At 36.4% G+C, this 22,024-nt stretch overlaps 1 protein-coding gene across 1 annotated transcript in view; it reads right to left on the bottom strand.

The window, feature by feature from the left end:
• The window catches only part of cfap46 (cilia and flagella associated protein 46), a gene marked incomplete at its 5' end in the record, with an annotated part of 94,653 nt that overhangs the window by 56,037 nt on the left and 16,592 nt on the right, over nt 1-22,024 (bottom strand). Inside the window, 15 exons of the mRNA XM_079439948.1 lie at nt 1,838-1,948; nt 3,703-3,846; nt 6,427-6,661; nt 8,245-8,457; nt 9,852-9,964; nt 11,936-11,956; nt 12,301-12,407; nt 13,958-14,073; nt 15,100-15,220; nt 16,545-16,665; nt 17,898-18,117; nt 18,997-19,187; nt 20,747-20,842; nt 20,930-21,029; nt 21,298-21,594. Coding sequence (XP_079296074.1) covers nt 1,838-1,948; nt 3,703-3,846; nt 6,427-6,661; nt 8,245-8,457; nt 9,852-9,964; nt 11,936-11,956; nt 12,301-12,407; nt 13,958-14,073; nt 15,100-15,220; nt 16,545-16,665; nt 17,898-18,117; nt 18,997-19,187; nt 20,747-20,842; nt 20,930-21,029; nt 21,298-21,594 — 2,206 coding nt within the window. The remainder of the gene's footprint in view (nt 1-1,837; nt 1,949-3,702; nt 3,847-6,426; nt 6,662-8,244; nt 8,458-9,851; nt 9,965-11,935; nt 11,957-12,300; nt 12,408-13,957; nt 14,074-15,099; nt 15,221-16,544; nt 16,666-17,897; nt 18,118-18,996; nt 19,188-20,746; nt 20,843-20,929; nt 21,030-21,297; nt 21,595-22,024) is intronic.

Below are 22,024 nucleotides of genomic sequence, written 5' to 3'. Positions count from 1 at the left end.
TGGAGAAGAGACGGTGATGTTACTGATATATATATATATATAAATACTGATATATATATCACACTCTACATCTGATCAACTGACCCTGACAACGGCTTTTAGCTGGACACTCAAGACTCTCTGATATATGTCAGGAATCACTTCATTTATGTATGCATATATATAAGCCTCTCAATAAAGATGAAGTGTGTCATTTATGTGCTTTCTGCAACAACAGAGAGAATTGCAAACACATCCAACTCTCCTACGTCTCTGCTGGTTCCGTCCAGCTCTCCAGCGTCCCCGCTGTTTCCGTCCAGCTCCGCGCCGCAAGAGCGCCCCCAAGAGTCCGCGCCGCAAGAGCGCCCCCAAGAGTCCGCGCCGCAAGAGCGCCCCCAAGAGTCCGCGCCGCTCGAGCGCCCCCAAGAGTCCGCGCCGGAAGAGCGCCCCCAAGAGTCCGCGCCGGAAGAGCGCCCCCAAGAGTCCGCGCCCCCAGAGCGCCCCCAAGAGTCCGCGCTGCAAGAGCGCCCCCAAGAGTCCTCGCCGCCCGAGCTCCCCCAAGAGTCCGCGCCGCAAGAGCGTCCCCAAGAGTCCGCGCCGCCCGAGCGCCCCCAAGAGTCCGCGCCCCCAGAGCGCCCCCAAGAGTCCGCGCCGCCCGAGCGCCCCCAAGAGTCCGCGCCCCCAGAGCGCCCCCAAGAGTCCGCGCCGCCCGAGCGCCCCCAAGAGTCCGCGCCCCCCAAGTGTCCGCGCCCCCAGAGCGCTCTCAAGTGCCCACTCCCCAAGAATTTTTTTTTGGGGGGGGGGTTAAGGGTCACGGCCTGTGTGGCCGGGCCAAGGGCCAAGGCCACAGAACCCCTCTGGCGGCCCGAAAAAATAAGGCCGTGGCCTCCCAAGTTTCCAGTCCCGCCATGGCCTCCCGAGTCCCCTGATCCGCCATTGTCTACCGAGTTCCCAGTCCCGCCATGGCCTCCCGAGTCCCCTGATCCGCCATTGTCTCCCGAGTTCCCAGTCCCGCCATGGCCTCCCGAGTCCCCGGATCCGCCATGGCCTCCCGAGTCCCCGGATCCGCCATGGCCTCCCGAGTCTCCTGATCCGCCATGGCCTCCCGAGTCCCCAGATCCGCCATGGCCTCCCGAGTCCCCAGATCCGCCATGGCCTCCCGAGTCTCCTGATCCGCCATGGCCTCCCGAGTTCCCGGTCCTGCCATTGCCTCCCGAGTCCCCGGATCCGCCATGGCCTCCCGAGTCCCCTGATCCGCCATTGTCTCCCGAGTTCCCAGTCCCGCCATGGCCTCCCGAGTCCCCAGATCCGCCATGGCCTCCCGAGTCTCCTGATCCGCCATGGCCTCCCGAGTTCCCGGTCCTGCCATTGCCTCCCGAGTCCCCGGATCCGCCATGGCCTCCCGAGTCCCCAGATCCGCCATGGCCTCCCGAGTCCCCTGATCCGCCACGGCCTCCCGAGTCTCCTGATCCGCCCTGTGTTCATAAGCCCTGTGTTTCCCTGCCTCTGTGTCCAGTCTGATTGTCAATCCCTAACGTCAACCTGTGTGTCACCTTGTCTCCAGCGATCACTGAACTTTGTAAATAAAGGTCTGAATATTCAAGACGTTCCTCGCCTCCTCGATTCCCTGCTCCTACGTGTGACGTGACAGTCATTGTCTAGCTCAGTTTAGTTTAAATAGTATCTGTGCAATCAAATCGACGATAATCGCTAGAAAATAAATAAATAAATAAATTACAGTTTAACAGATATTCACATAGAAAACAGCTGTTTTACATTGTAATAATATTTCACAATTTTTACGGTATTTTGATCAAATCAATTTTAGCAGGTCATGATGATATTGAGCAGCTCTCACCATAGACAGACTGAGAACGGTGAACTGCATGAGTCTGGAGCTCCTGTTACACCGAAGCATCTCCACCGCGACCAGCACACGAGACACAGCCGTCAACGCCTCGTTCTTACTCTGACACACAAAATAAAGCAGGTACAGATCGCAAATGAGGAATATTAACCCTATAAAGCAACTGCATCATATTTGATACATAAAAAATTATCAAATTTTGCTGTTTCACACTCAGTCTCCTACATGTTTTCTGTCATCTGACTGATAGTTTAGAGTATTTTATCCAGTTAAAGCTCTTTTAGTTTAATTGTACAAATGTGTCTTTCTGCTCTCAAATGTTCACTAATTTTTATCAAGTAAGCGTCAGAATAACTGCAGTCATATCTCCAGATGAACTCTTACTGGACTGAAGCAGCTCAGCTTTACTTGATTCTCCATCAATCATTTATAGTTAAATCAGTGCGTCTCAAATCTGATCATCAGGATCTATTGAGGAGCATTTGTTTCCAGAAGCTTTATTTTCAGTGTTCCTCAGCGGAGGAATGATCTTCACAAGCCACCAAAACATCTCACATCTTCTGAGGAGCGTTTATTTCTTCATCTCTCAATCAGCATTGCACTGCATTATATGTTTGGATCATTTCAATCTCATCTTACTGAGACATATTGTTGGAGATATAGAGAGACTGCTGATATTTAGATTAGATCATTTTATGTCAGTATCTGCTCTACTGTTATAAACATCTCACTGATTTACATTACAAGCAGCAGAATTTCATCATAGAAATATCAGCATGTGCAGTAAATGCATATTTTTTAAATAAAATCGAGCTGTTTTTTCCTTCATATTCTCACTATATCAGACTATATGAGCCATAAAAGCCTGATGCATCAAATACTGTATGATACTCAATAAAACGTGCAAACGTTAGATTTTCTTTTATATTTTGTTCAGTAAAAATGAATAGATTTTCTGACTATTATTTCATATGTCAGGCTTTACAGGGTTAAGCCTCACAGACATATTTTTGATTCTAAAATCAGGTCAATTTAGCATCTTATTCGGTGTTGGGGAGTAACTAGTTACATGTAACCAAATTACAGAATTTAATTACAAAATAAATGTAACTGTAATCTATTACTATCTATAACGATTATAAAGGAGGTACATCTGAATATTTTCACACACATACAGATTTATTTCTTTCATAAATTGCATCGACTGCTCTAAAATATGAGACACCGATGTTTCAGTAGTTTAGGACACGTGCTTATTCAATAACTGTTTTATTTCTTATTTGGGTTCATGTATGTGCTTTATTTTTTAAGTTTGACTATGTTTTCCAAGCCATTGTTAGATGCCAGTGTTTCCTGTCATAACTACACAAAGATTTGATTTCAAAAACATTATCATAGCTATTAAACTATGTATTGTTATGATTTTAAATTTGTATTTAACCTCAGAACTATCTCAAAGTAAAAAGGAGGTGTAAAAGTCTAATTTTTTATGGCTGTGCTTTAAAATGAAATTATTTTAATCTTAATTGAAGTGATGAAGGATTCTCAAAGTCTGACAGTAATCAGTGTTGAGTTCTACTGTAAGGTTAACCCTGCTTGCTTTACAGGTTTGAAAATGATTAACAGTTGAAAACATTTATTAGAAATTTAGAAAAGTAATCAAAAAGTAATCAAATGTAATCAGTTACATTACTTTAATAAAGCAACTGAAATAGTTGCTTACTTATTACATTTCAAATTGCAATCTATAATCTAATACATTTCCAAAGTAACCTTCCCAACACTGATCTTATTCTAGTTCAAATCAACCATCTGATGGTCCAAACACAGTGTGTTTGTTCTGTTGTTGAGGTCACCTCATCACTGATGTCCAGTTTTTGTCCGATCTGCTGCTGAAGCAGCTGTTTAACACAGACCCAGGTACTGAAGAGCTGCTTCCTCACAGAGATGGGCAACGGCTCGGTGTTTCCACTGGACAGACGCAGCGCAAACTCACACACCTGCAACACACACACACACACGGTCAGGTGTCAGCAGAACACAGACGTCCAAACCTCATCCAGCCTCAAACGTTCTGCTCTTAACTTCAGCTTCAGGTATAAATCTGCAGTCTGCTGCTCCACGACTGCTTCAAACCAATAAAACGCCAGCGAGATTAGCTTCTCATGTCGAGTGTGAAAAGAGCAGCGTTTGGAAAGTTGTTAGTGAATCATTTCTCTGTTAAAAAGGCTTTCATGTGCAATTAGAGCTGATACGTGCAGCGAAGGACCTGTAAATCTGCACAAAAGGCAGCAGAATGAAATTTAATTAGAGAGAATGATGCATGAGGTGTTTATCACTGTATTTAAGGCCTGAATCTGATTTTTATGAGACTCTTTTCATCAAGTGTGTTCACTTAGATAAGAAACACTCTCGTGGCACTCATGCCTAAATTTAAGATTTACAGTTGGGCAAGAAAAGTATTTAGTCAGCCACCAATTGTGCAAGTTTCTATGGGGTTGAGATCTGGAGACTGGCTAGGCCACTCCAGGACCTTGAAATGCTTCTTATGAAGCCACTACTTCGTTGCCCGGGCGGTGTGTTTGGGATCATTGTCATGCTGAAAGACCCAGCCACGTTTCATCTTCAATGCCCTTGCTGATGGAAGGAGGTTTTCACTCAAAATCTCACGATTCATGGCCCCATTCATTCTTTCCTTTACATGGATCAGTCGTCCTGGTCCCTTTGCAGAAAAACAGCCCCAAAGCATGATGTTTCCACCCCATGCTTCACAGTAGGTATGGTGTTCTTTGGATGCAACTCAGCATTCTTTCTCCTCCAAACATGACGAGTTGAGTTTTTACCAAAAAGTTCTATTTTGGTTTCATCTGACCATATGACATTCTCCCAATCCTCTTCTGGATCATCCAAATGCTCTCTAGCAAGCTTCAGACGGGCCGGACATGTACTGGCTTAAGCAGGGGGACACGTCTGGCACTGCAGGATTTGAGTCCCTGGCAGCGTAGTGTGTTACTGATGGTAACCTTTGTTACTTTGGTCCCAGCTCTCTGCAGGTCATTCACTAGGTCCCCCCGTGTGGTTTCAGTAGATTCAGTCTTCCCAGCCTGGTGCAGGTCTACAATTTTGTTTCTGGTGTCCTTCAACAGCTCTTTGGTCTTGGCCATAGTGGAGTTTGGAGTGTGACTGTTTGAGGTTGTGGACAGGTGTCTTTTATACTGATAACGAGCTCAAACAGGTGCCATTAATACAGGTAACGAGTGGAGGACAGAGGAGCCTCTTAAAGAAGAAGTTACAGACATATTTGTCAGTCATACATTAATGAATCAGGTCAGTTTTCTGTAATAGTGCTAATAAGCTGAATGTGGTTTAATTACACAATTACATATTACTTTACATGTTTATCATCAATAAATCCAGTTTGTTTTAATTTCATATATTTTAACTACTTGATTACTACTTGAAGCTAGTCATATATTAAACATGTTCATTTTAATATCACAATGAACATATTTATGCTGATTCTAATCAATTTATAAATTACATAATAATATATAAATAATTATTGAAATATGGAATATAATAAAAAAGACTAATTACAGACTAATAATATAACATAATATAATAGTTATATAATTACAGAATAATACATTAAATAATGCATACAATAAATAATGCATAAAGCAATTATATAATTAAATACTAAAATAAATCATATTTAAAATAATTATTTAACTATAAAATAACTAAATAAAAATAATCATGTATTTACAGAATAATAATAACATAAATGCATATATAGAATAGTTAAATAATTATGATAATAATTAAGTAATTTTTAATAATATATTAACAATGGAATAATAAATAACATATTTAAAACAATAACAATAATAAAAATAAATAAAAATAAACTATAATAATAATATATAAAATAATAAAATAAATGTTATATATATAAATAATTATATCATTATAAAATAATAAAATGTTCAGCTAATTTATTATTGCTTGTTGCACAGCTAGTCATATTTTAACCATTTTCCTTTTTAATACATTTAAATATTTTCACAATGAGCAGATTTATGCTGATTCTAAGCACTTTGAATCAATGCATTATGAAAATATGATTATTAAACAAAATCAAATAGATGCAAATAGTCTGCATGAGTTTTTTTGCTTTGTTTTGTTTTGTTATCATTGTGTGCATGCGTTTTTGAAAACACGCGAAGGTGATATTAGATCATCTGCATGTATAATCAAGATGAATTAACATGCAGTAAGTTCAAACAAAGAGTGACAGATAAAAACCGTGTGATCCAGAGCTAAATTTAATTTACTCCAAGCTAAATTAAACTCTAACTGAATTCACATTCAGTGCTTTGCTTGTTTTAAATTCAAGGCCCGTCTCCAATCCTCCGAGCCCCTCGTCAGACAGTTTATTCACAGAGCATAATTACGGTCTGAGATCACCCACAATGCATTGCACAGGTGTCATTCCCAGGTGAGCTCCCGGGTGGGAGTGTGTGTGTGTGTGTGTGTAGATAAGCAGTGTTTTTGTTGACTGAGAAACAGTCTCTCACCTCCAAAGCTTTCTTAACGTCCTGCACAGCAGCCGCGTCCAGCTGAGGGCCTTGAGTCGAGCCGGATTTCTCCACGCTCTTCCCTCGCACTTTCTTTGTCTTCTCGGCTGGCAGCTGAACGCCTCCCTTCCCAGCGTCCTGTGATTCCTGATCAGCACGATCAGACGTCCCACACCACGGCTGGATGAGCCCCTGAGCCACAGCATCACAGAGCATCGCCAGAAGAACCACCTCCCTGAACACAACACAGACATGATCCATCCAAAAAAACAATATCTAAAAATATATATATGCAATTACAGAATAATTTAAGAAAATATTAAAAGATTTTTATAAAAAAAATAAAACAACCATTAAATATTAATAAAATATTACTATATATATATATATATATATATATATATATATATATATAATAGCTATATAATTATTATAATTATAAAATATTACAATAATATTACAATTAAATCAATCCTGATGATTGAGGAATTTGATGATTTGAGGAATTATTCATGTTTGGAGCACAAATGTTAAATTAATTTGAACTAATAAAGTTATAGATAATACATAAAATCATTTTTAATTATAAAATAATGAAAATAATAACATAAAATAATATATAGAATTAGAGTTTGAATGATGTATCGGTTTGGCGATAATCGGCACCGATAGTCGATTGCCTGAACTATCGGTTATCGCCAAAAATCCTTGCTGATAGTTCTCCAGGTTGTGTCCATTGCTGGAACGGCTGAGAATGGTCCGCTGTCATTATACAGTGCAAGAGTGGCCTCTAGAGGTTGTTTGTTTTGACAAGTGAAGCTGTGCACTGCTTAGAGCGGGAATCTTCAGACGTGGATTTAAATGCAGCCGACAGAAAATCCTGCTGTGCCACGGAGCGCCATTCACATTGCTTTCCATTAAATTACATTATATTTATCCCAACTCCTAAATCAATGTTAAGGTACATAATGACTTCACCCTAGGCTGTAAAATTCTGCTGTGTCGGTGTGTGACTAACATATTTTGTGATTTTGATTAGATAATCAAGTGTTCTAAAATAGAAGCAAATAAACTGTCAGAGTATACATACAATATCCATATGCTTGTAATTTCAATGCTATGACCTTTGTGTAGATATTTAAAGATGGCCATCTTTAAGCATGACTTTTGATATGAAATGGTAACACTTTACAATAAGAGCCCATTTGATTATGAATTAATACAATCTTTGTAATTATTGTTCCTTGTTAGAGGGTTTATTTCAACATTTACTATTAATAATATATTTTTAAATTTTAAAGTTAACATTAGTTAATAAACTATGAACTAACTTTGATGATCAATATAATAGTATTAATATATTTATTCATTTACAAAGTATGTTTCAGATGTTTTTTTTTTTTTTTTTATAGTAAAGCACTATTTTAGCTTTCGTTCAGTATCCATTTTTAAAAAATATCGTTAAATAATCGGTATCGGTCGGCGTGGTCCAACCTTACTATCCGTATCGGTAAAATCTTCTATCGGTCAACCTCTATATAGAATAGTTATATATTATAGAATAATTAAAGAAATAATATAAAATAATGATATTATACAATTGTGAAATAAAATAATATAACAATATATAAAATTGTTGTATAATTATAAAATAAAATAAAAATCTCTCCTCAACAAGACATAAGTTTAGGAATCAATCATGTTTGGAGCACAAATGCTGCATACTGACACACACACACACACACACACACACACACACATACACACACTCATCTTTAATACTCAGTGTTAGTTGTCACCACCAGCCCCATATCTTACCCAGCATGCCCTGTCTGTCTGAGGAGCTCCAGCAGACGTCTGAAGGTGGGCAGAAGGAGCCGATGCTCTCCGGTGGTCAGCAGCCAGCTGTTATAGTTCCACAGATACACAGCTGCATTAACTACCAGCCAATCCTCACGCAGCTCTGCCCCAAGCTCCGCCCCTCGCAGGAAACCACCTGTGGCGTAAGCCGATAAATCCTTGATCCAATCACTGAGGAAAGACAAAAAATGCAATGACCGTCAGTTAAGTTGTTGCAATTTTAACTGCAGACATGAGAATTTATGTCAATATTATCATAAAAGTATTATATTATTAGTATTAGATTTATTATTGTTACTAGTAGTACTAGCGCAAACTGACAAATCAAACACCAAGTTACACAATAATATATTAAACAAATATATACAATACTTATATAATTATACAATAATTCAATAAATTGATAAAATATATAAAATTATAGAAAAATAAATACAATTATAAATGTATAAAAAATATTTATAGAATAATACAATAAAAAAAAATTTTGTTAAGATCATGATTATGCATATATTTATATTACACTTATATTGTTCTAAAACAATTAATTTACATTGATTTACAGATCATTGTACTGACTACTGAACACTTCATAGTCTTTTTTCATTTTTAACATCTTTTGAATTTACAATTATGTTTAATGTATTGATACTAATACATGGTAATAATGCACTGGTATATATTTGCTCAGGTCAGTAAATAATTCAGTGTTTTGTTACAAAACGTCACCTGATGCAAAACAATATCCACCCAACCTCAATCTAAAGACTTCATTTTACTATTCTGTATTATTTCACTATTTAATTATACTATTGTAACATATTACTATTTAAGATGTATTTTAATATTCTGCTCTGCACTTTAATGTGCTTTTATACCACCACAACAATCACTTGCATACCGATGACAATTTGCACTTGCATCATAATATGTATTTAAATGCGCCGCATCATAATATGTATTTAAATGCGCCGCATCATAATATGTATTTAAATGCGCCGCATCATAATATGTATTTAAATGCGCCGCTGCAGCTTGTGTTTAGTTGCTAACTGAATCACACTGACTCTGTACGCTCTGCACAATGATAATAAAGCTGAATCTAATTTAATCTGATCTCGTTTGGACGGCCGGCACGTATTAAAGCAGCATGTGTAATAGTTTGAATGTGTTGGTGACGCACAGGCCGTCTGCTGAGATTTGTTTGTCTGGCTGAGAGTAAAATGAGTCTGTGTTATTATCTAAAACTAAAACCATGTATATATATATATATATATATATATATATATATATATATATATATATATTCTCATTTTTGTTTAGTTTAACTTAATATAAATGTGATAAAATAAGTAATATGAATGTAATAAAATAAGTAAATCTAAATAAACAAAAACTAAAACATATTTCAAAATAAATAAATAAATATATAAATAAAAATGAAAATGACAAAAACCCAACAAAATTACTAAAACTAACTAAAATTACAGTGAAAACAGAAAAAATAAAAATAAAATACATTTTAAAATATTTACAAAAAGCAATATATCTATGATGAAATTCACCTGTACAGGTTCCAGTGGGCGTCGTCTTCAGGTGGGCGTGTCTGTTTATCATCAGGTGCTACAGCAGAGCCGTTTAGCTCCACCCCCTCAGAGCGGAGTTTAAGGACTGTTACCTAGACAACACAATACTGTGCATTATGGGATGCCAGTTTTGTTGAGAATTTGTTTTTACTTTAGAAATTGAGTGTTATGTACCTAGAAGTCTCTATAATCTTTAACAACAAATGCATACAGGCACATGTATGAAATAATAGTCAGAAAAAGATATATATTTTTTAAATGGAATTTCAAAAAGTTTATTGAACCTTTGGAGAAAAAAAATATTTGATGCATCAGGCTTTTATGGGACATGCAGTCTGATAAAATGAGAATACAAAGAACACAATTTTATTCAGAGACTCAAACTGAGCAAAAATATGTAATTTGCTGCAGATGGTGATATTTCTATGATGGAATTCTGCTGCTTGTAATGTAAATCAGTGAGATGTTTATAACACTAGAGCAGATACTGACATGAAATGATCTAAATATCAGCGGTTGCTCTATATCTCCAGTAATATGTCTCGGTAAGATGAGATTGAAATTATCCAAACATATAATGCAATGCTGATTGAGAGATGAAGAAATAAACGCTCCTCAGAAGATGTGAGATGAAGATCATTCCTCCGCTGAGGAACAGAGAAAGTAAAGCTTCTGGAAACAAACGCTCCTCAAAAGATCCTGATGATCAGATTTGAGACGCACTGATTTATCTAGAAAATGATTGATGGAGAATCAAGTAAAGCTGAGCTGCTTCAGTCCAGTAAGAGTTCATCTGGAGATATGACTGCAGTTATTCTGACCTTTACTTGATCAAAATCAGTCAAGATTTGACAGCAGAAAGACACGATTAGAAGCTGGACATTTCAGTGGAGATTTGCACACAGCTCAGTTTCATGTGACACTTACACAAACACTATTTAAAGATACTTCATTTGTGTCGCACAGAAGAAAGTAAGTCAGCAAATGAGGGCAAGTAAATGATGACAATATGCTGGAAATATAAATATCTTTCCTTGTTTAAAAACACAGTGTTTTAGTGTTTCTCTGATGTCCCTTCATAGCACCAACATGCCAACAATTGCTGACATTCAGAAAAACTCATAAAACTCTTTAGTTTCTCTCTAGAGTTGGTTTAAGGTGAGACACGTCAGGAAAAACCATGTTTAATGCACTTGTTTTACCTGAATAACATGTCTTCTTTCAGACTAGTGGAAAGCATCCAAAATACACATTTAAGTTTTTATTTTATTGCATTTAACTATTTGCATTTGTAGATTTGAATTGCAATCTATATCTTTAAAGACTATTTAAGGTTTTTCTCCACTTCACAAGCACTTGTACACATCTGCTGTTTTATTTCTATCTATATTCTGAAGGTTTTTATTGAGGTGTTTGTTCATATATCATTCACACTGATTTATATTTAACATTTTATTTGTAAAAACATAGTGAAAATGTGTTTTTTTTCTGTCTGTTGACAGTATTTTCTGATTTATGGAGTGATAAATATAAATCCAAAATCCTCTCTGGAAAAAACTTTAACTCTAATATGACAACAAAATCAGACAAGAATTTTGAATCTGGCTTTATCCAGTGTTCAGATTGCGGTTCAGGAAATGTATGCAAATTAGTGCACATTTAATGGAAATGCCTCATTTGCATATTTACACAATATTTTATGAAACTTGTATTACAAATCAACTGTTTTAATGTACTGTGAACAATCAGCTGGGGAAAGTATGATGATATCTATTAGTTATTTTGTGTTCCTACTATGTAAAAAATATTAAAGTAAAAAGTATTTTAGAAAAAAACAGTTTTTCTACTTTAAAATGTCAAGTTTAATTTAATGTGTTACTTGCAATTCCTTTGTAGTAATTTGAGAAATTAACTAGCAAATGTCCATAAATGCTGGATTTGAGAAATCCTTTTCAGTATATTTAGCTGTAGAGTTTTGCCTTAACTAACTTTAACTAACAGTCTCAAGACAATTCTCTTCAAACTGTTGCTCTGCTATGACTGTCATTCAGTTAAAAACTCACTTTCTTATATGATACATGACCCTGCAGCACAAAAGCAGTCATGAGTAACACAGGTATATTTGTAGCAATAGCCAACAATACATTGTATGGATCAAAATTATACATTTCTCTTTTATGACAAAAATCATTAGGATATTAAGTTAAGATTATGTTCCACGAAGATATTTTGGAACTTTCCTACCATAAATATATCAAAACTTCAACCTCAGTATAGCGCTGGTTGCACATCCTGACAGACAGCGGTATTGTTTGTTACAATGCTATCATTGGTGATTTTTCTCTGAACTAGTTTGGGGTAAAAATCATGCATAATTGACACTATGTTGTTCTGAGGGAGAGTCTGATCAGAAGGAATGTGTTTGTACCTCAGCGCTGATGAAATGGACCTCGGCTAGCAGACGCAGCAGATCTCTCTGTGTGCTCGGGTCAGTCTGGTTCCTCTGCTCTGGACTCGCTCTGTTCTTGGGTTCACCTGCTATCAGACAGGATTCGATCAGCAGAACTCATCTCACAAACCTTCACGATGGATATACGGCTGTCACACGAGCCTGTAGTCTCACAAACCAGCTAAATGAGCCATATTTCCACATCAGCAGTACACAAAATACTTTCAAACTTAATTGTATAGTCAATATTCATAATGACCACAGATTATGATCAATACTAGTTTGTTCTGTCATGATTCCTTAACTGAAACATTCCTAATTCAGAAATAAATATGGTGATTATAACACTTTGATCAAGTCTCATCTCATAAAAATGACCATTTGAGATGATTTGAATGCAGCATCTAGCACAATTTATTGGTCTATTTATCAGAATCACTGAAGCCCTGAGGACGTGACGATCTAATGATTTAATGATGTGATTCAACATGATGAAGCTCAGGAGACTCAAAGCTTGTAAAATATTGATGATAATCAACAGATCGAATCATCGAGAGGACCTCATCAGCCTTGGCATCGCTCACGGATTCTTAAGACTTCGAAGAAAAGCTTGAACTGAAAGGCTAATTAAATCTATAAGATAATCAATAAAACCAGCAAACATGAAGTAAAAACACACAAAAATCCTTTAAAAGCTGAAGTTGATTCATTCTACACCTAATATCTCTGAAAAATGTAGACAAGCTTCCCAGAATCAGATTATAAATTAGTTTTCACTAAAATAAAAACTTTATAAATATTATTTAAAAGTAAAGTGTGTAATTTCTGCACTGTATTTTTTTTTTTTTACATATTTTTATGTATTTTTGTATATTTTATAAGAATATACTGTTTCAGTAAAAAAAAAAAGATGAAACATTGAATTAAAATAATAATAAAAAAAATAGAAAAAGGCAACTGCGACTTCTCACAATTCTGACTTTTTCTTACAATTTTGAATTATGAGAAATAATTTTAGAATTACGAGATATAAAGGTAGAATTGAGAAAAATAAAGTCACATTTTTTCCCATCTCATATTTCAATTCTGAGAAGAAAAGTCAGAACTGTGAGAAACTCAAAATTGCAAGAAATAAAGTCAGAATTGTGAGATTAAAAGTCCCAACTACCTTTTACATTTCTAATTCTAAAAGTATTGCAAGATGTGAACTCAGTATTGCAAGAAAAAAGTCAGAATTATGAGATAAAAGTCCCTGTCACTATTAAATGGGCTTGCATACATGCCATGTATCATGCCATGTGAAATTTACTTGCAATTTCTGAGTGAGAACACAATTTTTTTATTGTCTGCCATTAGTGCCACCAAAATAAATTGCAAAAATACTGATCTTGTGAAACTCAGTCAATGATGCTGATGTGAGTTTGTTCGAGACGCCCAAACATGAGTCGCAGTGTTTCAGTCTTCAGGGAAATCAACCAACCAATGACTTACAGTCCCTACAGTGCATCTGAACATTAAACTTGGAAACCTGAAATGATTTTAATATTACACATATCGGCTGTAAACTTATTTTTTCCAGCACATGCAGCATCTCTACATCATTTCATTATTCCTGGCTCTCGCGGGAGTCACTTACTCGTGTTTTTCCATCGTCCATCATCATAAAGCAGACAGAAGCGACAGGCCGCCCGACACACGTCAAAAACCTCCTGTTTCCGGGCGGTCTTGGCCAGAGAACCCCATAATTTCACCCTGACAAAGACACAAACATCACAGAATGAACATGAGAGGCACATTTCAGTCTGCCGCTCAGTCACACGAAATAACCAATGCCTTCTTCAGCTCTGCTGGTTTTATTCACATGTTCCTTCCTTGTGGAAGAAAACAGCGAAGAATAAAGTTTATTTCCATCATAATGAAGTCCTGGTGGGCCTGTATGATCCTGGCCTTGAGAAATGTACCATGATGAACTCTAGGGTGAATCTGATGAAGGGAATTCATAGCCGGATTTATTTATTAAGATTGTATAATGTTTTTGAAGTCTCTTCTGCTCACCAAAACTGCATTTTGTTTTATTAAAAATACAGTAAAATCTGAAATATTACTACAATTCAAAATAACTGTTTTCTGTGTGAATATATGCAAATATATGCAAAGCTGAATTTTCACATGATCATTCTAATGCTGAGAGAATTTCTGATTATTATCAATGTTGAAAACAGTTGTGCTGCCCAATATTTCTGTGGAAACTGTAATAAAGTCTAAGTAGAATAATACTTTAATTGATCAAAGACCCCTTAAATTGATCAAAAGTGACATTTATAATGTTACAAATGATTTCTATTTCAAATAAATGCTGTTCTTTTGAACTTTCTATTCATCTGTGAATCCTGAAAAATAAAATGCATCACAGTTTCCACAAAAATATTGTGCAGCACAACTGTGTTCAACATTGATAATAATCAGAAATGTTTGTTGAGCAGTAAATCAGTATATTATTATGATTTCTGAAGATCATGTGACTCTGAAGACTGGAGTAATGATGCTGAAAATACAGCTGCAGATCACAGAAATATATGACAGTTTAACACATATTCACAGAAAAAACAGCTAGAGTTTAAAACAGTTTTAAATTGTAATAATATCTCACAATTTTTACTATTAATTAAATAAATGCAGCCTTGGTGAGCAGAAGAGAATCTTCATTATTCCAAACTTTTAACCAACATTGAAAATAACGCTTCTTGTAAATGTGCAACATAAAGCGTAAAAACACACCTTTCTTTGTCATCCGAGCTCTTATCGTGTTCATCCAAATGACCTTTGACCTCCTGCACACAGGTGCTGTGATGTTGGGCTTTAGCAGCGAGCAGCTCCAGACGATCTCCAGCTCCATCCTCTAGAGAAACACAACACACAACTAAATCAGCTCCGTCCTGATAATCAGTGGAACTGCATGAACTGCCTTCAGGCCTGATGCCTCTAGTAGAGTTTAAAATCACAAAATCATGTAAATAATATTAAGTTACTCATGAGCTTCAGGCTACAGAGCTGCAGGAGCTGCTGACAGCAACATCATATCAGTGTGATGATGAAAATATTAATATCTGTGGACATCATCATCATCATCATACTTAGTGGGCGGCATGAACTAAACTTATTTCACAGTATGACTAATTTCATACAACATTTATGTTATACATCATAATATAGTCTTTTTTTTCTGGAAAGTATATGAAAAGATAGTTTGCATATAAAATAACCTTGAGGTAAATTACTTTATTAATATGGCCAAGCAACTAAACTGCTTTATGTTCTGCCTAATAAACACCCTTACTAACAAGATTTTACATGAGTGAGTCTGTATTTTCTCATAATGTTCACTTGTACACTACCACTAAAAAGTTTAGAGTCAGTAAGATTTAAGTCTCTTCTGCTCACCAAAGCTGTATTTATTTGATCAAAATACAATAAAAATTATGAAATATTATTACAATTTAAAACAGCTGTTTTCTATGTGAATATGTGTTAAACTGTCATTTATTTCTGTGATCTGCAGCTGTATTTTCAGCAGCATTACTCCAGTCTTCAGTGTCACATGATCTTCAGAAATCATAATAATATACTGATTTACTGCTCAACAAACATTTCTGATTATTATCAATGTTGAACACAGTTGTGCTGCTCAATATTTTTGTAGAAACAATGATACATTAATTAATCAGGATTCACAGATGAATAGAAAGTTCAAAAGAACAGCATTTGAGATAAATCTTCCTATGTAAGATTCTGCATGTAAGCCCAAATATCTAAAGTATAATGCTTGCAAAAAACTAAAATATATAATGATTTCTAACATGCATCTGATGTTTGAGAGCCGCACAGAGCAAACGCTTCAGTCTGTCTCTCGAGGAAACGCTGGAGAGCAGCTACTGATTACACACTGACTTATGGGAGTAAAGGAGGACTGCTTTGATATTCCACATGTGGATCTGACACTGTCTGACGCTACTAACAGCATGACATGTGTTAGCCAGACCTTTCATTAACACCATCAAATCTGTGCCACATTTCAGTGTGTTGATGCTGTGATGAGAATTTACGATTACAATTACGACCTATCAAAAGAAAACTGAACATACAGTTGTAATTGTATTACCAATCAAGACAGTTGACTAGTATTAGCATAAGGTCCCACAAGTGAGATTAAAATATGCACAAACCTTTGACTTTACTGTCAGCATCCAGGACGGTTTGGAAAGCATCAGGCGCCAGAGCGATTCCAGCATTAACCAGCAGCGGCCGTCGCTTTCTCACAGCCTCGCGCCCGCTTCCCTCTTTAGCCTGTTAAAATAACATCACATAATCAATACAGAGCATACAGTATACCAGCGCTCTGATACTGAACCTAGACACCGGCCCGTCTGAACAATATGTTAAGACTTCATATGCAAAATTTAAAAATGTGTGTTTTTTTTTTAAATGTGTTAAGTTTTTAAAAATGTTTTTAAAGTCTCTTCTGCTCAACAAGGCTGCATTTATTTGAAGAAAAATACAGTAAAAATTGTGAAATATTATTACAACTAAAAACAGCTGTTTTAGGTGTGAATATGTGTTAAACTGTAATTTATTTCTGTGATCTGCAGCTGTATTTTCAGCATCATTACTCCAGTCTTCAGTGTCACATGATCTTCAGAAATCATAATAATATACTGATTTACTGCTCAACAAACATTTCTGATTATTATCAATGTTGAACACAGTTGTGCTGCACAATATTTTTGTGGAAACCGTGACACATCTTATTTTTCATTATTCTTTGATAAATAAAAAGTTCAAAAGAACAGCATTTATTTGAAACTAAAATCGTTTGGGACACTATAAATGTCTTTAATGTTCATTTTGAGCAATTTAAAGGAATAGTTCACCCAAAAATAAAAATTAGCTAAATGTGCTCCCCTTCAGGCCATCCAAGATTAAGATGAGTTTGTTTCGTCATCAGATTTGGAGAAATGTAGTATTGCATCATCACTTGCTCACCAATGGATCCGTCTTGATGGATTTGTTTCAGCTTTTGTCTTCTCCAGATGTTAACTGATGGACTGGAGTGGTGTGGATTATTGTGATGTTTTTATCAGCTGTTTGGACTCTCATTCTGACGGCACCCATTCACTGCAGAGCATCCATTGCTGAGACACTGATGCACTGTCATGTCTCAGAATCCAGAGCCATACAAAACTAATGAGGTTTTGTTTCAGGATCCTGCTGAAAGGGCCGTTCATACAGGACACATTCTTTTATTCCGTCTCTGTTAAGTTTTGTTTTTAGTCTTTGTACACCTGCATCAGACAGAAGGCTCTGGCCACTGTGTCACATCTTGCTGTTTTTCGAGCATCTCATCTGCATTTTTAAGTTTAAAAATAGTTCTTTTGAGAACACATCACATGTTTTGTTTCTCACTGCGTCTGGCTGCTTTTGCACAGCAGAGCAGTGAGTGAACGGCCCTCAGCAGTCAGCTGTCTATGTGGGCAGGAGAGCCGCTCATTAAGTGAGTGCGGTGAGGGTCGGTGACGCACCTGCTGGATGAGTTTGGCGGCGCACTCCTCCGGTCGAGTGGGAGCGCTGTGGACAGAGGAGCGCAGCTGGAGGAGGTGTAAGGAGGAGGACAGATGCTCGGAGTCAGGATCCAGCTCAAGAGCTTTCTGAAGATGCTTCATGGCAGATTCCAGCTTTTCATTCTCCTCGTCTATAGCAGCCAGTTCAGCATGAACCCGACACAACACATCCAGCAGCAAACTGTGCACAAACACACAGTTTAAACAACACATGACTTTAAATTTATAGTGTTTTACACAATACAGGTTCAAAGCAGCTTCACAGTGATAAACAGGACAATAACTGAATTGATGCAAATGTCTTTAAATATGAGACTAATTAATTAAAATCAAATTCTCCTGTAAAGCAGCTCTAAGGAAGGAAACAGTGTCTTTATTCAGTTCAATTCAGTTCAGTGTTGATTCAATTCAGTTCAATAACAGTGTCAATGCTGCACAACTGGGACTTACATTTCAGGCTGTTCCTCACACGACAGCATAGAATAGAGTGCATAAGACTAATTTTAGGAATTTTAGGACTTATAGTGATTTTTTTGGGGGGGGATCTTTTAAAAAATGCCAAAACTTCAAATAAAATTAAAATGAAAACCGAATTCAAAAATATTAATAAATATTAAAATAATATATAAATTTTTTTATAACTTTTTTTATTCGGTGGAGGAAAAAGGCTTCCATAATAAATAATACTAAAATAATATAGGAATATAGGAATGTTTTGTCATTGAAAAGAAAAAAAAAATTTGTCCTGTTTTCCACTTCAGAAGATGTAGAATATAGTGCATGCGACTAATTTTAGGATATTTTTAGGGTGATGTTTTTGTCTTGTTTGGAGCATCTGGACACTGTCTGCTTTCATTGCATGAAGATGTTTTTCAATCTGCTAAATGTCTCTTTATGCTCCACACAGTGAATAAATATGACATCAGGAGGAGCACACTTTCTTTTTCTTTTCATTCTTCTAATGACTCTGCTATTCAGAAGTAGGCCTAAGATGACTGAACTGTATGATACTGTATGATATGTAATGAATGCTCTGGAGTGAGCGGAGCATGTTTCAGACCTGTCGCTGTGCTCCAGCGCTCGAGCGAGGGTGAGCAGGGGTCTCTGGACTCTCTTTCGGAGGTTGTGTTGGAGAAGCGGCAGACAGGCGTTCCACTGACACACACACACCGCTTGAGTCGCCCGAGCGTCTGCTTGCTTCAGCGCCGTCTGCAGCAGCGCATCCAAACGAGTGATTACACCCAACCGCAGCTGCCAGAAACAAGACCTTCACTCAGCACTGACATTTATGATATTATATTAGACATGCGTATGAAGCAGATCTTCATCTGAAAGAGCACTCAGTACTTGTGGCCTTTTTTTTTTTGTAGTGGAAACAGTCCGCATTCAGCATGTTTTGTCACTTAAATACTTTATTACTGCATTTAAGTTTATCAACTAACTTTGGCTTCTAATTTGATATTTATGAAAGCTTGATTATGTTATTTTAGTATCATTGAGATACTATTACAGTTTTTATTACTAGTTTGGATTTTTTTATTTCAATATTTTCCATTTTGTTTTTTAATTTTAGTTACAACTGTTTTTTATTGTTGTTGTTATTTTTAATAGTTTTAGTTTTTTAATGTCTTTATAGCTTTTTATAAAAATAAAAAAAAAATCAGTTTTATTTTAGTTCAACTAAATGAGAAATGTTGCCTTGCCAACTAGCTGAAATAAAATAAGTTTAAATGTAATTTTATTTCAGTTAACATTTTTTTTAGTACTAAAGTACTAAACATGTTTTTAGTTTTAGTTAACAATAATACCATGAAAATAGCCATCTCAATATTGAGATTTAATTTATAGTGCTTGAAAGAAAGATATAATATAAAAAAATATAAACATTAGATGAAAAACAAACTTAAAAAATACAAATGTTGCCAGGTCAACTAAATGAAATAAACTACCTAAAGTACTAAAATGACTAAAAACAAAAGTTAATTACAGCTATATAGAAATATTATTTAAAAATAATAATAATAAATTACAAATAAATTACAGCAAATATCAAAACTACTAAAACTTCAACTATAATTAAAAAAACTGATAAAATAAAAAAATAAAAGCCAAGGTAATCACAATATTAACAAATACTGTAATAGTATATAAATAATATTTAAATAACATTGGTATATAGAAACTGATAATTTTTTGTCATTGCAAAACATAAATACAAAAATAAATCCCCATTTTGTCTTGTTTTCCGGTAAAAATATCTGAACACACTTAAAACATGCTTAATTACATTGAAAAGCATAACTGTTTAAAATATTAAGCAAGATATTAAATACATATTGAATTAAGTTGGCAAATTGTTGTTTCTTTTTAGCACATATTTATGTATATGTTTACTGTTTTTACATATGCATACGGCTTTACTGTATTTATGCACTATATGTTTTACTATATTTAATATACTGTATGTAAGCACTTTGGCTGACATGTTCTACAGAAATGAAATGCAAAATAAATGCTATAGAAATGACTCATTTGCAGGATCTGGATGGCAGCAGGTGGGACAGGAATCGCTGTAGTTTGGGAGCAGGTGCACATGGAGTCAAGCGGATGGAAAAATCAGAGCGTTAGCGCACATCTCTGCCAAAGTTTTGATTACTGTCAGGTTGTTTATATGGTTCACCAATCAATATTAATATCCTGTTCAAACCACTATTTCCCAGTACGTTCCCAATGCCTGAAACTAAACAGTCCACAACAATAAAACACTGAGGTCTTGAGGGTATGAATGATGAATATAACAGAAGCAGCACCTCCACGCTGGATCTGGAGTAATTCTCCATTCCCTCTCTGTGTTTGATCAGCTCCAGCTCACACTGCACACACTCCGTCATTACACGCTGACCGACCTTCAGGAAAACAACAGACCTTGGAGTTACAAAAACAACACCGTAAGTAAGGAAAGAAGCGCTTTGTGAGGAAACACGGAGGCTCACGGTGACATCTGTGGCTCGGAGCTCCTTCAGACAGTCGGACGCTGTTTGGTGATGCTGTAAACGCAGAGAGAGGAAAGCCAGATCCAGCAGGAGCTCAGCCCTGAAATCATAAGCGTTATAATGACTATACAGATATTTTAAAGCATGTTCAACTGCATTCATGGCTACAAAAGGTTATAAGTTTATCATGAGCTGAGGTGCTTGCATACTAGAGAAACTCTGACAGAGAGGATGATGAATAGGAATAATGTTCTGTGTTTTGAGGGAGTGGGAAGACCCTTCCCTACTTCCTGTTTTAAAAGGAAATACATAAACAAAGGAAGCATAACTTCTTGGGATCCTGTGTTGATGATGAGTGTTGGACGCACCTGTCGGTCAGAGGGATGGAGGAGCCCTGATCCAGACAAACACTGGAGCTGCAGGAGGAGGATGGACTCGAGTGGAGGATGCTGGGTGGTGCGCTGATGCTCTGGGTGAAGGGTGGAGGACTGGATCCGCTGGATGCAGAGATGATGTTGGGTGGAGCACTGGATCTGTGGATGTCCGGTGGAGGACTGGAGGCCTGGAGGTCAGATGCTTTGGGTTCTGATGACTGCGTCAGCATCAGGAAAATCTCCTTCAGTGTAGCTGCATCATCTCTCTTTACTTCACCGACATCAACCGTGCTGTGAAGAACATGCAAACACAAACACTTAGTCTCGCTGATTTCAGGGTCCTGTAGCTCAAACAGTAGAGCATGGCACTAGAAGAAGTCATGGGCTTGATTTGTAGGTAATGCATTGAAATTAATTTAAATTCTGAATTGTATTTTCCACAAAAAATACAAACCCTGTAACATGCTTCTGTTTATACTGCAAAGCAGTATACTTTGTAAAAATTGGCGCAAAATGTGTTTCTTGAACCTTAAACCGCATAAACACAAAATAATGTTCTTTTTAGCACCGTCATATGACCTCTTTAATAAATTAATAAAAACTGTATAGACAATATAAAAAAGCAAAACTATTAAAAATGATAAAAAAGCAAAATTGCTAAAACTTTTAATGAAAATTAAATAAAAAATGTAACATTTAAAAATAAAACAATATTTCAAAA

This window comes from Barbus barbus (genome assembly GCF_936440315.1).
Source record: "Barbus barbus genome assembly, chromosome: 18".
NCBI classification, from domain to species: domain Eukaryota; kingdom Metazoa; phylum Chordata; class Actinopteri; order Cypriniformes; family Cyprinidae; genus Barbus; species Barbus barbus.
Note: the sequence above shows the minus strand (reverse complement) of the source record. Positions and strands in the feature narration are given on the sequence as shown.